Genomic DNA, 18,538 nt, shown 5'->3' on the forward strand with positions numbered 1-18,538 from the left:
TGACAACTTAGATTTCCAAAATTTATATTCTTCAAAGAAAAAACCAAGTTCCAACAATGGGACATTGTGATATAATGTACTGTACAAGACTAGACCAGGATAAGGGTAAACATGGGCAAAACTACAGCATCAATAAACGACAAGACACAGAAACGACAGCTGAAAAAGGAATTTGCCTCTGACTCCCATTTGTATTCGGTTCAAAAATATTTAAATTAATTTATAAATAAAATAAGATTTAAGAGAATTTGATTTTGGTATGGTGTTCTAGGTCCTTTAACATCTCTGAGTTAGGGTTTTTTTTTTATAAGCATACTTCATTTTCAAACAAAAAATATGGAAGAAAACTTATTTTTCCATCATATAAATAAGCACATGCAATATTCAATAAAAATACGTCTTTAGAAATTATTCACATTGTTTTAGCTAGTGAAGAAAACTTGGGCATTAGAATTGAACGGAATTTCCAATTCCTAATTATTCGAAATGGAATTTCAGATTCCTAATTATTCATAACAGTCGGATTTCCGAAACAAAAATTTCGTTAAAAAAAATGTCTAGAATTGCAGCCAAATCAAAACAAAATTTATATCCCAACAAAATGCTCAGGTTTATAGTGAAGCCATATTTGAATAATAAAAAAAAATACATATCACCAATTTCCCAATTGCAAATTAAATTTGATAAAATATCTTTTATATGAAATTCGCTTTCTATCTCAATTCAGTAATATGAAATACTAAGAAAATATAATTGATTAGACCAAAAGTTATATTAAGTATGTTAACATTTATAGAAATTAATTTAGTTAACTTCCAATATTGCAATTTTTAATCATTATTTCACAAAAAATAAGACCACTTCCACTTCTCTCTTTTGTTTCCAAGCAAAATTTAAAATGTTCAACGAGTCACAGACACACTTGCAATTTAATTAAACAATTTCAATTCCCTACAAATAACACAAAAAACTACTTAATAAGCAGAAGACTATACATACACACCAAAATTTATATTCCTTACCTAAATAAAATAAATCATCACATAACAAAACTACATGATAGAACAGCCATTTACATTTTCGTCACTGAATATCTCCAAACTGTTGTAGATCGCCTGATGACCACTACTTGCACACGTGTACGGCCACGATTGAGGGAATCGGATAGGGTGTGACGCGGTGTAACTTCTATTAGCGTACACAAGAGAGGAAGGCCAATAGTCGTTGGTATACGAATAATAGCTTTGACTGTCTGTGTGATTAAGGTGAGGCCAAGATCCTGTGCCTGCAGGTTCACGGCAATACCCTGAGCCCGCCGCCATATAATCGTCGCTAATATTACTTTTTTGCCCTTTCATTTTCTTATTTTTACTGTTGCTCCCTCCTCCAACGCCGCTCTTCTTCTTCTCCGCCTCGCCGAGAGTCTTCTTCCCCGGCGAACTTTCTCTCTCCTTTGACCGTTGACTCTCGCCTTTATCCGTTGACTTTTCGGTCTCCGTAGTCTTTTTAGCTGTCCTGGCTTGTGGCTGTGCTTCCATTGTAGCACTTTGGTTCTGTTTTCTGTTGGTCTGAGAATTTCCGGGGACTTTTTTCTGTTCTCCGGCGAGACTTTCCGGCCAAATCTCAGCATGTTTTCCTATCTTGACTATCCTCTTGATTATGGCCTCAACGCCCACATTTCCAGTTACTGTCACTCTTTGTTGCTGCGAGTCTATACTTATCGTATAAACACCTATATATATATATATATATATATATATATATATATATATATATATATACACGCAAAAATGTCGTTAGAAAGTTGAGATTTGCATGGAAGTGTTGCGACACCTAATAAATTTTTATTTATTTAAAAAAAATTAGGAACTAATTTTTTTTTTTTTGTTGCAACACATTTATAACTTGTGTATGCATATATATATATATATATATTTCATATTTTAAATTTTAAGGTAGAAGATACTAAAATGTGTGCCGTAATTTTTTTTTCTGTTTCACATATGAAAATACTCTTACAACATCACAAGAATATTCTATATATATATATATATATATATATATATATATATTCATGTATTAAGGTAGAAGATATATAGTAATTAAAAAGTGTACCGTTGATTTTGTGGAGAACTTTCTTGACTTTTCTCTTGCAACCTTCACAGTGAATGGAAACCTTCAAAACCCATGTCTGAAGAAACAAAAATGAAAAGAAAAAAAAAGTAAGTGAAAAAATATATATAATAGTATATGATGTTGTAACGAAATTATATAGATCCATTCAGATTTTGCTTGACCTTGTACTTGAGAAGTTGATCATCTAATGGTACTTGAGCATTTGAAGCCATGATAGATCAGAGGTTTTGAGAGATATGTTAATTAATGAGGGTACTTCAAAATAGATTGATAGAGCTCGTTGCTTTGAACTTGAGAGAGAGAGAGAGAGAGAGAGAGAGAGAGACTTGAGAGTAGTAATAATAGCCAATAAAGTCTGCAATGTGAGTGAGTACTACAGTTACTACCAGATGAGAAAATTGCCAAAGCCTAAACATTCAAAGCATTCTATGAAAATGACAAAAGAAACTTTTAGCCTCTCTCTCTCTCTCTCCCCTCAAAATTACAATAGTATTTCGAAGCTGAAATTTACATCTTGTTTAAAAAACAGAAAGAAAAAAAAAAGCAGTTGCTAGATGATATATAGTTAATTTTTCAATTTACATTTACACAAGTCGTTAACAAATTATCAATATTTATTCTCTATTTTTTTTTTGTTGATAAAACTACTCTATATTTATATGTATTATTTGAATAGTGATAAATACTGATTAATTATTATTTTTTTTTAATGAAATTTTCATCGGCATTGATATGTCTATATCCCAAAAGCACTTACTGAATATACAATATATTATGATTGTAATGAATCAAATATTATGTGTATCAATCACCACATACATTATGTCTCAAAGATCCTCTTACTATGGACCACACTTTTGCCAAGGCTGAACAGAAAACGACGTCACATCATAGCCTTACATTCCATTTCTTTGCTTCACTGTGCTCTTTTTATATTTGTGGATACATTTAATAATTTTTATTTATTATTTTTCTGTGGAACAGTCAGTCCTGGATATGCATGCATAATTGCGTACAATCCAAAAAAGAATATTAACTAATAAAATTCCCTGTAAAGAGACAAATCTCTCGTTGATAATTGGCATTTCTTTTCACCAAGTAATCAGGAAAAAAAAAAAAGACAATTTACATTTTCCTCGTTTCCCTAAAAACAAAGAAAGCTTTCCAAGAGTTAGAGAATTTAAATTTCTTTCTAGTTCATGTACCAAGGGAAATTAACTCTGAAATTTAAAAAGACAAAAATAATATAATTGATATAAATATAGGGTATTATTTATTAATGGCATTTCGTCCGAGATAGACCAAAAAACTACAAGTTACTTTTTCTAGATTATATGAAATCCAGGCCTAGATTAGATAATCCTCCATAAATTAAACCAACAACCCTTTCTTACCTGCTGGGAAAATTATTTTTCTTGGAAAATGTTGTCATGAATGCAAATAATGAAAGCCATACACATCATCAAAACAAACACCAATTTATGGACATTGCTGCCTATGGCATCATACCAATAACGCAATTGAGCGCCAATAATAATCATGATTATCATAATAATAACAATAATTAATTGCATCCAAGATCTTTTATCTGAACCCACCAAGCGTACCTAAACCTCGATCAACTTGTCAACCCAAGTCAAAGCGCATTATCAGACTTTGACTCAAACCCAATCAGTTTTTTTGTTTTTTTTTTAAGATGATGATACTTAAAGCCCATATTGTCACTAGGATCAATCCAAAAGCTTGAACTGATGCTAATTAATATAACAAAACAAAGTGTTGAACATCAATTTCTCATTTAATATAGCATTCACTTTCTTTCACAAATATTGATATTTTTCAACATACTTTGAGCATCAATTTTTCATTCAATATATAATTTTGATTTTGGCGAATAAATATTTAATCTTATACCTATCGCAGCGAGGAATAAAAATACACTGAAATTAATCAATTTCGATGAGTGGACCCCACCCAAAACTTAGCCACAAATCAGCCAAACACAAAGTATTAAATGCTCTTTGATACCTTCTATTCCAACAGGAGTTTCCTTATTCTGCGGAAAAAAACCTAGATATTAACAACTAAAAAAATGACAGAAAATATGAAAAATGAAGAACTCACCGGTGTAGACTGTTGGAGAATCGGAGCGAGGAGCGAAAAGAGGTGAGTCGGAGGGATCCATTGAGTTGAAGAGAGTAAGAAGAAGATTGAGCTTTTAACTAATAAAAAAAAATTGAAATAGGTCTCCTTTGATGGTTTTTTACCGTTTCGTGTTAGAATATTTCATTGTTTTTGTCATGGAAAAGAAATGGGATGGGTTATTATTATTTTCTTTTTAGTGATCAATTACCCGAGTTAAGTTGGACGGGTTATTTTGAGTATTATACGTCTTCTGTTCTAATATACAAAATAGTCGTTTAAAATTAATTGATTAATGAAATAGTTAAGTTTCAAATTCTCAACAAAGTAATTAAAATTACGTTGTCAAAATTTATTTTGATAATATCATTCAAATGTTTGACAATTTATACAAGTAATTTATCACTTAAAAAAAATTCACATCACGTTTTGGCTATTTTACTAATTTTAGACAAATCAGTAGTACTTAATATAGTCTAGTTGGTACTTGCACATTACCTCTAAAATAGATACGGTGGGTTCAATCTCTATTGACGGTAAAGTTGTCCTTCAAAAAAAAAAAAAAAAAAAAAAAAAAAAAAAAGAAGACAAATCCGATTCACAAATCTATAATAACAACTAATTTTTAAGAATGGGTTTTGATCAACAGTGGTTAGTGTTGGACTGAAATTTGCAAAAACACCCGAAAAACATACATAGTTGTGAAAATCTAGGCTCTACGTAGATTATCATTAGAGCTGTGTGTCTTCGGTTGGCAATAACTTAAGAAGAATTAAATTTGGAGCGAACGCCAATATTATTTAATTGCTTTGGATTGATATAATTTAATTGCTTGATGACTGAAAACACAAGAATTAAAAAAAAAAACATAAAATTACTAACAAAATCAATAAATTAATATAAAAGGTAAACTAATATATATAACAAAATGAACTAATGAACTTATCGGAAGCCTATTAGAATCTATAGTACTTTCATGATTGTTGTCATGATCCTTCTCATTTGATTGTACTTGTAGGCAATTTCTACAGTAACATCAACAAGTTATTCATAAACTTTTCTAATTCCAAAAATCACTCTGGGACATTTCTTCACTCTCAGTAGACAAATGAATGTCAACTTCTAAATGTTGATCTAACTCTTAATTAAACTTCAAGGTTTCTTTCAACTTGAATTTTTTGAACATTTTGATTGATCCAAAACATTCAACCGCAGCTTGAATAATACGTTTAGCGACGACTTTATTGGAAACCTACTAAATACATTAAAAACACTTACAAAAATTATGTAAATTGTAAATAAATATTAATTGAAATTGAAAATGAGAAAAAAAAAAAAAGTTAAAATACTTGAACAATACCTTTCTAGTGACTCGTCTTTTTATCAAAACTTTCTTCTTAAAAATACTTTGTAGTCTGATGAACTTAGGCGGCAAACATCTCATTTTTTTGTTCGTCTTCTTGATCAATTTGTGTTTCTCATTTTTCGGGGATTCCATTAGGTAGTGCTGATCTTAAGAATACATAATAACAACATTCAAAATACAAAAAAATAAATAAATAAATAATGTAAAAAAAAAAGTATACTGCCAAGGCAAAATAAAAATAAAGACTCCAATTCTTCTTTGGTCGGTGTCAAAACGAGAGATGGTAACTGCAAAATAAATTAAAAACAATGAGTAACATAATAGTAAAAGAAAATCGTAAAAATAAAACTAAAATGAAAATTACCATTGGAATTTGAGAAAGTTTTGTCTTCCAACCAATGGTCGAAATACCGTTACCGTTACCGTTATCGTTTCGGGACTCAGATTTTACTGGTATCTGGTGATAAGTCAATAGTATACCGTGTAATACAGAGAAAAAAAAAAGTAAAATGTGCCGTTGAAGTTACAGTTACCGTCGAGAAATACCGTCAAATGACGTACTTACTGAGAGGAATGTAGTGAATAAATATTTTAAAAAATTGATACATAACATAAGATAAAAATGGAAAAAATCTACAACAATAGTTCAACAAAAACTCAACACAAACTTAATGACATAATTCAATACAACATACAAAATCAAAACAATGCTAATATTGATGTTAGAAATCAACTAATTATACATAAAATTTCATATTATACAACTACTCCAACAAAAAAAAAAAACTCAAAAACACATTCAAATTTAAACCTTATTTTCGGATGTAACAAAAAATTAAATTTTTTTGGAAACAAACTCCAATTAAATATAATAATAAAATTAGAAACTAAAAATTTGAACTAAATCATCAAAAACTAACAAAAAATTTCATGAAAAACACTAAATATCATTAGATTTTAAAAATTGTCGGGACTTGACTACTTACCGGTAAGTTTCCGTCGGAATGCAGTGAGAATTTGCATAAAGGCAACCGAAAAGTGGAAGAATTCTCCGGAAAACGACGAAAATCGGAAAGATTTCCTAAAAATCCAAGAAAAATTTTGATTTTACACGTACCGGTGCCGGGCTCTAAAAAAAAGGAAAATACTTTTTGGCACGTTTCACGATTTGAAACGATCCACTCACAAGTTGACACGTGGCACTGAACAGCCAGGTGTCAACTTGTGAGTGGATCGTTTCAAATCGTGAAACGTGCCGAATAGCATTCCTAAAAAAATGGATAATATCATCAACTACCGCATATAATATGTCTCAAAGATCCTCTTACTATGGACCACATTTTTTGCCAAGGCTGTACAGAAAACGACATCATATCACTCTGTGGCGGATACAGTTTACATTCCATTTCTGTTCCTTTTCACTTTTACGTTGCCTTATTCATTGTGTCCTTTAAATATTTGTGCATATATCTAATACTTTTTATTTATTATTTTGCTGTGGAACGATCAGTCTTGGATATGCATGTATACATCAAATAAACAATATGAATCAAAAGCTTACAAAAATTCCCTGTATAGAGACAAACTCTTTCATTGTTAATTGCCATTTCTTTTCACCGTGGAATTTGAAAGATTTTTTTTTTTTTTTTTCAAATTTACGTTGTTTCTCTCAAAACAAACAAAGAAAGCCTTCAAAGATTTAGAGTTAGATTTCTCTCTAGTTCATGTACCAAAGGAAAATAAACTCTGCAATTTAAAAAGACCAAGATAATATAATTTATATAAATATATTATTAATTATTAGCATTACATTTATTTACTAAACTCGTGTATTTCGTCCGAGAGAGACCAAAAACTACAAGTTACTTTTTCTAGATTATATGAAATCCAGGCCTATATTAGATTACCCTCCAAAAATTAAACCAACCACCCTTTTTTACCTTCTGGGAAAGTCACGTTTCTTGGAAAATGTTGTCATGAATGCAAATAATGATGAAAGCGATTCACATCATCAAAACAAACACCCATTTATGGCCGAAAGACATTGCTATGACATTATACCAATTACCAATTACACAATTGAGGGCAAATAATAATAATAACAATAACAACAAATTGCAGCCAAGATCTTTAATCTCAACCCACCAACCATGCCACAATGTCAACCCAAGTCAAAGCCCACCATCAGACTTTGACTCAAACCTCATCAATTTTTTTTTTTTTTTTTTACTCTTAAGATGATAATACTAAAAGCCCATCATCAGTCATCACTAGGATCAATCCAAAAGCTTGAACTGAAAAAGCATGTATTTATCTTATGCTAATATAACAATATAAAGCCTTGGCATATTTTAATATCATGGAGATAGACAGACCTAAACCATACTTCAGTGATGTTCCACCGAGCTCGACAAGTTATCGAGTACTTCTCCGTTCTCGCTTGACAACTCATTTTCTCCGACGAAACTTGTTTCTTCATTTGCAGTCACACCGGGGTTTTCAACTTCTCCCGCGCCATCCTGAAGCTGCAAAAGTTTCATTACTACATATCATTCCAACCCAAGCAAGTCTAGTGATTCCTTACATATAAAGGTTAAGGATAATAAAACTTATTTAATTATTTTTTAACCGGTTAAAAATAACTGAACACACCCGAAGAAGAACGATTTAATTAAAAAAAGGCTTTATGGCACAGTTGTCATTGAGCTTCGGTGACCTATTGATTTATAGCGTTTTCGATCCTTTTCGGGAAAACAAATTGATGAAATTTACTATATAAGCAACTTATAACATGTATACAAACTAAAATAACTAGTTTATATTTTTTAAAGGTATATAATTCTCTAATAATCTAAAATTGATCAAGTCCTATTTAGTGTTTTTAGGGTAAACTTATGATTTAGTTTGTCTCTTTTATAAATTAAAAAGATAGTTTAGTTTTTAAATACAGAAAATTAGGAAAATATCCAATTTAAACGTTTGACATTGCTAAATAGTCAACGTTTGGTAAGTAAATAGCCGTAAATAATGACGTGACCTAATATATGGAGGTGGCTATTTATCTAAGATTTAGATATGTAAATACATGAAAATGGTTATTTACCTAAGATTTACCAAACGTTGGCTATTTAGCAATATCAAATGTTTAAGTTGGCTATTTTCCTAATGGAGCATTTTAAATATGTTTTAAGTTGTTTCAGTATTAAAGGCCTTGTAAAAGACCAAATGCTACAAATTAATAGGTCAATGGACCAATAGCACATTCTTGCACGTTCGGGGACTATTTACGCCAAAAAGCCAAAAAAAATACAAAAAATTGGCTACATAAGTCATCTAAACTATAAGAATTGTAAATTAGCCAACCTTTGGTAAATATTTTGTAAATAGCCAACTTGCATATGTGGCAGCCTATTAACTACCTAAAATATATGTTTGACTGTGTTAAATAAGTCTTTTATTAATCTGTTAATAAGTTTACTTGGCTATTTACAAGAAATTAACTAAAGGTGGGCTATATCTCAATCCACTATATCCGTGTGGCTATATAGCTTAATAACCCAAAAAAATATGGCCATATGCCAAAAAAATCCATGCACTGAAATTATTTTGGTTAACCAGTAACCAACAAAATTAAGATCAAGGTTAATGTGTTAACTTCATGTTAGACACTTTAGGGGAAGATGAATCAGTTATTCGTAGATCAACTTTTATCCGTTCGGTATAATATAAATAGAAATAATATGAAGCAAACAAAGAGTGTTTAGATGAGATCAGACAAGAAACCCATACATTTCTAAGGCTGGCCTCCACATCGTCCTGTTGTTGTTGAAGCGTGGTCCTCAGATCTTTAAATTCCTATATATATTGAGTGCTCAGATTATTATATACACACACACACACACCTATGATTATATACTAAATCAGTAGCTACCATTATTTTTTATGATAGTAAGCAGATATCGAAGCAAGACTTACGGTTTGGAGAATCACCACTTCGTTGTTGAGTGAATTCTTGAGTTCTTGAAGCTCCTGAAATATAGGTATATGTATATATAATATAAAAAAAAATCGCTTTTACAGCTCAAGAAATTTCACAAGAAGCCTGTTTGTTGTATGTGTTGCCAAGATCTTTATAGACCATTACTTGTATATTTTGTAATACTTGAGATATTAAAAAAAAAAAAGAAAAAAAAAGATAAGAAATACAATGGTCGATACGACACATTCCATAAGTTTGTCCTCTCACAGAATTTTCATGATGATATTCTCTTCAAATTAACTAATTAACCTCTTAAGTGATTTGTAATAACTATTCCATTAACTACTCATGATTATGTATCTCTGATATCTGAAGCCCTAACACAATACCAGGAACAGCGTTTATATTTCAAAACTCACCACCACCATTTTTTTTACCGATTTTCAAAGCTTCAGAATCTTAAAAGATAAATCTGTTTAGTCACAATGTTCAAAGCTCAAAGGCAATCATCCATTCAAAAATCCATTAAACCACGCAGAGGTTACATAATCTTGGGTTCGAAAACAAATGGTATTTGTTCTCGAAACACAAATCAGAACATTCCAAAATGTGAAAATCAATATTCGTGAAGACAATTCTTGCTAGCTTAAGCTGGTATCAGGTAATCACTAATCACTGAAATGTAACTTTCACGAGGCTAATCACTGATTAGTACAAAAAGAGAACTCAAAAACCATACTTACGTCGCGGTAAACCTTCACTTGAGTGTCCAATTTCGATCTCCAACTTTGCAGGTCCTATTGCATTCGATAAACACATTTCATTACAAGAGATTATAAAAAGACAGTAAATTTAACAAACAAAATTTGGGGGAAAAATGTGAATAAAAAAATTAGGAACCTGTTTCAGTCCTTGAATTCTACCAAGTAACTCCGACCTGGATTCGCTCAATTCCTGATACCAAAACCAGCAAAACCGCCCCGAAATAAATCTAGGTTTTAAGAACAAAAAATAAAACCGAGAAAGAACTATAATACAATGCATTTCCGTTGAACTTCGTAACATCGAAACACAGTACTGGTGATATAAAATATTCCGAATGAGAAACAAAAAAACGGAATTACCGCGATCTTCGAGCTTAAAGAAGCCGGAGTTTCCTTATTCTGCGAAAAAAAAAAAAAAAAAAAACTATATATCAACAACTAAAAAAATGAAAGATAAATATGAAAAATGAAGAACTCACCGGTGTAGATCGTGGAAGAATCGGAGGGGGAAGAGGGGAATCGGAGGGATCCATTGAATTGAAGAGAGTAAGAAGAAGAAGAAGAAGAAGATTGTGCTTTTAATTGAAGCGTTTGATTGTTTGTTTGTCTGTTACCGTTTAGTGTAAAATCTTCAAATTTAAATGTATTGTCGGGAAAATATATATATATATAAATCTTAAAAATAATTATCGGGCGGGTTATTTCATATTTATTTTACTATTTTTTTTTTTTGTTCGTATACTCATGAGAAAATAACATATATATCTTTTGTTGAAGTACAATGGCACCGTTTGGTACAGCTTTGTTTTTTAAAAAAGTGCTTTTAGTTTCTGTTTTTAAAAAAAACTGTTTTTTTTTAAAACTGACAGGTGTTTGGTAAACTGTTTATAAAACAGTTGTTGCTGGTAACAAAAGCTGATTTAGCGTTTGGTAAAATAAATATATTATGGGCAAAAGACTAAAATAGACATGGTCTTATAAATTAAATAATAATTATTTATATACTTATTTATATGCATATATATGAATTATAATTACAAACTAGAAAAATATGGACGAAACAAATTTATTTTATTTTTAATATAAAGTTTTTTAATTATTGACAAAAATGTAAACTACAAATTTATCGTTTCTACTAAACTTGCAGCAATCTCATCTCTTAACTTGTCCATACTACTCGAAGAAGTCTGACAATCTTCATCTTGATCTTCAGTTGTGTCGTTTTCATCCCCCTCGCCATCGCCCTCTGTCTCGTCGAATATTTCAAAATCCATCTCTTGTCTTGCATGCATTCGAATATAGTTATGCAGTGCCATAGTTGCGATAACTATTTTTACTTGATTTTTGAATGGATAACTCGGCATGACATTCAGGATTCTCCATCTTTTTTTCCACACTCCAAAGCTCCGCTCGATGACGCTTCTCAGAGAAGAATGTGCACGATTGAAGATTTCTTTGCTTGTAGTAGGTTGAGTTCTTCTTGCACGAAAATGCTCCAGATGGTATGTTTGACCTTTATACGGACCAAGATATCCAGGCAAATTAGGATAACCAGCGTCAACCAGATAATACTTTCCTGTGACATATCAAGTTGAATATAATGATTTAGTTTAAACTGTATACAAGAAAAAGCTATAAAAAATAAATAAATAAAAGTCATACCTTCTGAAGGTTTTGGAAAGTTAATCTCAGTATCACGAAGAGCGGCAGAGAATACCCTTGAATCATGAGCGCTACCTTCCCAACCAGCATACACAAAAGTGAATTTCATATTGAAATCACATACAGCCATAACATTTTGAGTAGGAATCTTCTTTCTACCGATAAACGGTATTTGATCTGCTTGAGGTAAAGAAGCTGGAACATGAACACCATCTATAGCACCAATGCAATCCTAAAAAAAAACAAATATCTCAATTAATTTATACAGAGTATCGATGAAAATAAATAACAAAAATATGAGTATAATACCTTAAAATGTGGCATATATCTTGGATCGTTTGCTATTTCTTTGGGAGTACTCTTAAATTCTGGATCAGCAGGTTTTATGACATCAGCTCCCATGAGACATAATATATCCAACGTCTCCGAAAAATATCGACTTATCGTCTCACCAGAATGTTGAAACATCTCTTGCACTAACCGGTTTCCTAGACCATGTCCTAGAATCATTAGAGTCATTCCTAAAATCTCCAATGCAGTCATATGTCTTGAACCTTTGAAACCGTAACTTGTTTCCAAGTTATTGCACAAACTTGTGAAAACCTCTTTTTCCATTCTGAACAGTCGTTGGCACCGAATTCTGTTTCCCCTCAATATCTCTTGAAGAAAAATATGCCCCGTTTTTTTTTAATCCATACAAGGAACTTTATGTACGTATGTATCATAATAAATTTGCATCAAATGAGCAATTTTCCGTATAAGAACATTGTGTTCGTTATGTTCCTTTTTGGCAACAATGTCGAACTCATCATCTGATGTGGTATCCATTTGTTCCTGAAAACGAATATGTGATATCATAAGATTAAATAACATTCAATGTAAACATTATTTATGCTAAAAAAATAAGTAACCAAGGAATATAAACGAGACTAACATTCTCGTATTGTTTGATTATTATAGTAAAACAAAATAAACAACAAATGCAAAACAATGAATGTTGTTCTCGTATAAGAACACTTATTCAATACAATTGATTAAAAATTCAAACGCGCGAAATATTTGGAGCTGCTCCTGGATTAGAGCCATAAAGTAGACCATACTCGTAAGTGAGCCAACAACTTTGAATATGTGGATCTTTCATCGTTGCAAACATCTCTCTCTTCTCGCGACTCTGAAATAGTTTGGTCGCAAAAAGCCACGTTGGATCTCCGATTACAATACCAGGCAGTGACACAACAACTTCCATTACTTCAGCGATACTAGTACCAGGCATCTCTTTGCGTACTACATATACGGTGTCGCTACGCTCTTCTGTTGCCTTCACAAGACGCTCGATTTGAGTAGCTAATTTAGCCGCTCCACTAACTTTGCTCCGTCCACCAGCCTTTTTAAACTTTGGAAAATTATTGATGTCTAGGGGATTTTTGTTGTTATTATTCAAACTCTTTTGAGGATTCGGCTGACATACAGGATCCTCCGATTCATCACTTCTTTCTTCTAAGTTGTCAGCACTAGGAAATGCCTCACTACCACCGTAATGACGAGGGTTAGTTGTAGAAGAAAATGCATACGCTCCAGTTGCAACTATATCTTTGAACATCGTATCCAGTTTATCTTCGAACTCCGGAGAAATGCCTTCTTTGCGAAATTTTCCGAATTTTTTATTCTCCTACAAAAAAGTTTTTTCTTTGTTATAATTTAAATTTGAAGTTTGTAAATTTATTTGATTATCGATACAAACCTTTATTTTACTACGCCACCATTCTTCACTTGCGTCAACGGTATTATTGTTACCATTCCATCCAAGGCCAGTTTCTTTTCCGATCAATTGTTTCCAGAGTTTCCATTCACCTTTCAATAATTCCAGCTTATTTTTCAATTGAGCTTTATCGTAACCTCTTTGTGTTTTCTCGGAAATATTTTTCACCATATTCTCCCATCCTATTTTGGTGAAGCTTGTTCCCGGTCGATTTCCAGCTTCAATCTCCGCAATACATACGTCGCATAAAATTTCAACCGCATCATTATCCCAGACTGCTTTTGTTCGAGGACGTGATTCTTGATTTTCAGGCATCTACAAGTATACATTGAATTTATATAATTTTTTACAAAAATAATAAAATAATCTTTAAAACAAGAATTATTTGTACTATATAAAATAAGTATTGAAATTTTTTTCAAAAGCTAAAAATCATACCTATATTGAAAATAAGTATTGAAAAAATCAACTCCGCTATAAAATATTATAAAATAAGTATTGAAAAAATTATCAAAAGCTCAATAAAAATCAATATCTATTTGAAAATGTGGTTTAAATGTGGTGTGTACATACCTATATTGATTTTTATAAGTTTCTTAAGAATGATTTTTATAAGTTTTATTTTTTCTTAATAGTTTCTTTTCAATTTAGAAAATTGAATATATTAATTCTAAAGAGTAATAAAAGTTGTAAGAGAAAGGAAACATATTTTATTCTAAAAAGCGACTCGGTGGACTGGAGACATCACTTATCTTCATCGACATTTTTTTTAGAGAGAGAGAGAGCGATCGAGCGATTCTAACCCTAGCGATCGAGCGATTCTTAGCGAGCGATTCTTAGCGAGCGATCCTTAGGTATTTTTTCTTCAATCGGTCTCACTCTGTTTTTCTTCAAGTTCGCTAACTCTGTTGAGCTGATATTTTAGTTGTTACATTTCTAGGTTTTCCGGTTTGGGTCAGCTGGGGGTTCGGGGCTTTAGAGAGCGTGAGACACAGAGCTCCGGCGAAACGACGGCAGAGGTAAGCGATCGAGGTAAGATATCAACTTATTCTTCAATACAAATTTATAGTTTCTGGATTTGGGGGTTTCGGTTCTTGATTTGAAAATAGGGTTTCCGGTTGTACGAGGTTCGATTTGAAAATAGATTTCATTGCTTGTAGTTTTGGGGGTTTTGATTCTTGAGCTTTCTTTTTTATAATAGCCATAGCTTATCTCGACGCCTCGGATTAGTGTTGAGCTTATGATTGGATTTTCTAGCGGGTAGGACTTTTTTTTCTTCTTCTGTGGAAGCTAGGTAGTGTGAGGTGAATTGGGAGAAGGAATTAATAGGGGAGTTTTGACATGATTTATTGTTGGCCGGCTTGAAATCATTCATCTCTTTGTCTGCCATTTCTGATCAATTCTCAAGCTAGGCCAGGCCATTATATTTATAAATGTATTAAGTTTCATATATATATTTGCTGCCTATCTTCATGTTTGAACGAATTGCATAACAGAAAATGTAATTTACTAGACTCTGTTTTCGGGCTAACATCTAAATTGATACCTTTTTTATGTCACTGCACCTATTTTTACTAGAACTAAACGTTGATGTTCCTGTCTATTATCTAAAAATGAATTGAAAAAAAAGGAGTTCTTCTGATAACATAATGGATTGAATTGGAAAATAGTTTACCTTGTTTGTGGAATCACTCATCGTAAGTTCGTCTTCAATTTCTTTTTCTTTTCAGTTTCTTCCCCAAACATGTATGCAGAGATGAAAATGAGACCGCCTTGCTTCACTGCGTTGTTCCTCACAGGTTTGTGTAATTAATTGCAACTGTTTCCAAATACTTAAATTGGACGTGATCAAATCTGAAGTCAAATATGTGTATCACATTTTTAGGAACAAATTAGCTTAGTCAATTGTAAATACGCATGTATAGGGTATTTATTGCTGTGTAATCTGAATGAGTAAATCTCGTATATAAGAGATCAATTCAAATATTTGCTATTTTATAGAAGGTAGTTTTTTTTTATTCCCGGTTGTGTAATCTGAATGAGTAAGCAGATTTAACGTGTATTTATTTCTTCTGTGACTGGGTTTCTTTAGTTAGAAAGTTTAGGAGATAATTTAGGGATTTCAAAAATTGACTAAGGATATTAAAGTAATTCTCTTGCTGTTTTAAAAACGCTTTAAAAAAAAGCTACGATTAGTAGCTTTTCCGAATCTGGTATAAAATCCAAAAGCGATTTTGAAGTTTTTTAAAACCGCAGGTTTACCAAACACCCAAAATCGGTTTTGCTTATACTAAAAACAAAAACTAGAGAATTTAATCTGTACCAAACACGCCCAATATCGAGTTTAACTTTTAGTTTTCAAAAATGTCGAGTCCAATTTGATTAAAATGATGAAATTATACTCTAAAATAAATAACAATGCTACAAATATTCTTTTTATTGAATTTTTATTAATGCTAACTCTGATATAAGAAATTGAACCAAATCTAAAACTAGTACCCCAAATCTCAAATTCCTAATTTTGAAATAAAAATAGCCTTCAATCGAAATAGATTAATAAAACTCATACGTTACAAGAGATGGTTTCCTTCCATTTTCCAGTTGCAATTAACTCCGAGTCTTGAATTTGACATAAGTGATTTTGATGACTATAAACTGTCGATTTTTATCATTTTTATGTTTTTATTATCCATCATTCAGTGATTGTTGTTTTATTTTTTTAATAAATTATACATAGAGTGCGTATGAATAAGGGTAAAATTGGGTTTAGATATAAATATTATAGTCAATATCAATGAAAATTCAATAAAAGGAATATTCATGACACTGTTATTTATTTTAGGGTATAAATTCATCATTTTAATTAAACATATGGTACAAACTCGACATTTTTTAAAACTAAAAGTTAAACTCGATATTTCATTAAAACAGATGATATATATGTGTCATTTTTACTATATGATAAAAATTATTATGTTGATTGTTTACAAATGAAAAAATTATATATTAATAATAAATATATTTTATTCGACTTGAATACATTTGTGTCTTATACCAAAATATATTTTTAATTTGTGAGTGTTCTACACATTCTAATATAATGATTTGCATATTTTTTTAAAAAAATTGTTAATTTCTAAAACAAAGCAAAAAAAAATGGTATATGTTGGAACTTGGAAGATATATATAGTAGTGGACACTTTCCAGAAGTGCAAATAATTATGTATGAATGGGAAGACATAAATGCGTGGTACTGTGGGTATTGTTGACTCCTTTATTTTGTAAGTTATAAATTTTGATTATTTAAATAAATATACATCCAATAATGCCCTTTATGTCGTATGAAATTTCTAAATTAATAGTGGTAACTCCTAACTCGAAGAAAATCCGGGCAATGTAGTAGTTGTTGACTCGTTGAATAGTATTTGATTATTTGGTCTTTTTTTGGTCTACTAGTGAACTCATTATACATGATCAAATGCGCATTTTCCTTGCATGATCAAATGTGCATTACTTTTTAGACCTAATATTTGTAATTAATGTACATATCATAAATTGGTATAATTTAGACGCAACGTCTTTTATAGTACGGCCATATGGAACCCGGGAAATGGGATCCCCTGGTCCCGTCCCATATTTTGCGGGAAATGGGACTCCCGGGACCGTAAAAAATGGTACCGGGAAATCCCGGAACCATTTTCCACGGTACCGGGAATTCCCGGTACCATATTTCGCGGTTCCGGGATTCCCATATTTCCCATATTTATTTATTTTATTTTATTTTAATCATAAATACATTTAAAAATAAATAAAAATTCATATATTTTCAATTAAAAAAATACAATATAAAAAATACGGTACTAAACGGTGCTAAACGGGGATCCCGGTTCCGTCCCATTTCCCGGATGGTTCCGGGACAAAAGTCCCGGTACCATATTTTATAATATGGGTTTTTCCCATTTCCCACATGATACCAATAATACGGGAAACGGGGTCCCGCGGGATCCCATATGGCCACCAATAAATCGAAAATGACATGTATACTTCAATTAAACATTTCCTAAAAAATTGAATTCTAGTCTTAGCTACTAGCTAGCTAGCCCATGTCTCAAATGCGTTCACATTAAAAACACTATATACACTACACAAAGTTGATAAAAACAGTACTATATGCTATTAGTGTATCTCGTTGTTGCAAAAATTATACAATTTAAGTGCTGTTTCAGATTTGAGTATTGCTATCTTACACCACTCACGATTTTTTACTATCCATACATTGCGTGACACGTGAAACAATTTTAAATAGTTTTTAGGCTTTATTGCTTTTGTAGGGGGAGTTGTGAGTCGTGAACTCGTGACAAAAATCTTTACCGTTCAGATTTACACTGCTTTGACTAGTTTCAAATAATCTTTACCTCCTTAAAAAAATATCATGGTTATTTTTAGCTCCAATATTTTTAAGTTCACTTCAACTTAAAGTGTGATATTTACTATATACAAATTAAAAAAAAAAAACCCTAAAAATGTGGTTTGTGTGGAGCAAAGTATAAACACTATGACGTGTACTTTCTTAATCCCTCCTTAATTTGATTTTAATATAATTTATTTCATTAGACAAATTGCTCATTTATGGTAACAAGACAAATAATAAAGACATAAGCATTAAGCATAAACCCAACACAAGTAATTCTCCATTCAAAAGAAAAGAAAAAGAAAAAGAAAAAGAAAAG

At 31.4% G+C, this 18,538-nt stretch overlaps 3 protein-coding genes across 4 annotated transcripts; all 3 read right to left on the minus strand.

The window, feature by feature from the left end:
* Nucleotides 1-892: 892 nt before the first annotated feature.
* LOC149392797 (uncharacterized) lies at nucleotides 893-2,450 on the minus strand. Its single transcript, XM_089617652.1, has 3 exons — nucleotides 2,298-2,450; nucleotides 2,116-2,191; nucleotides 893-1,732 (listed from the first exon to the last, which is right to left on the minus strand). The coding sequence occupies exons 1-3, from the start codon at nucleotides 2,346-2,348 to the stop codon at nucleotides 1,053-1,055; spliced, it is 807 nt and encodes a 268-aa protein (XP_089473778.1). The 5' UTR covers nucleotides 2,349-2,450; the 3' UTR covers nucleotides 893-1,052.
* A 5,221-nt stretch (nucleotides 2,451-7,671) lies between these two features.
* Nucleotides 7,672-11,020, minus strand: LOC149392798 (uveal autoantigen with coiled-coil/ankyrin). Of its 2 annotated transcripts, none has more exons than XM_089616520.1 (7): nucleotides 10,867-11,020; nucleotides 10,748-10,786; nucleotides 10,524-10,577; nucleotides 10,367-10,420; nucleotides 9,620-9,673; nucleotides 9,434-9,499; nucleotides 7,672-8,163 (listed from the first exon to the last, which is right to left on the minus strand). In XM_089616520.1, exons 1-7 carry the CDS (start codon nucleotides 10,918-10,920, stop codon nucleotides 8,032-8,034), a joined length of 453 nt encoding a protein of 150 aa, XP_089472646.1. In that variant the 5' UTR covers nucleotides 10,921-11,020; the 3' UTR covers nucleotides 7,672-8,031. The 2 variants fall into 2 exon arrangements, with proteins under 2 accessions (XP_089472646.1, XP_089472645.1); XM_089616519.1 differs by having other exon boundaries at nucleotides 7,672-8,169.
* A 2,071-nt stretch (nucleotides 11,021-13,091) lies between these two features.
* Nucleotides 13,092-15,587, minus strand: LOC149392799 (L10-interacting MYB domain-containing protein-like). Its single transcript, XM_089617047.1, has 3 exons — nucleotides 15,484-15,587; nucleotides 13,791-14,123; nucleotides 13,092-13,718 (listed from the first exon to the last, which is right to left on the minus strand). Exons 1-3 carry the CDS (start codon nucleotides 15,502-15,504, stop codon nucleotides 13,092-13,094), a joined length of 981 nt encoding a protein of 326 aa, XP_089473173.1. The 5' UTR covers nucleotides 15,505-15,587.
* Nucleotides 15,588-18,538: the final 2,951 nt, after the last annotated feature.

This window comes from Urtica dioica, chromosome 6, assembly GCF_054948205.1.
Source record: "Urtica dioica subsp. dioica isolate 48M chromosome 6, U.dioica_male_clone48M_v1_H2, whole genome shotgun sequence".
In the NCBI taxonomy this organism is placed as follows: domain Eukaryota; kingdom Viridiplantae; phylum Streptophyta; class Magnoliopsida; order Rosales; family Urticaceae; genus Urtica; species Urtica dioica.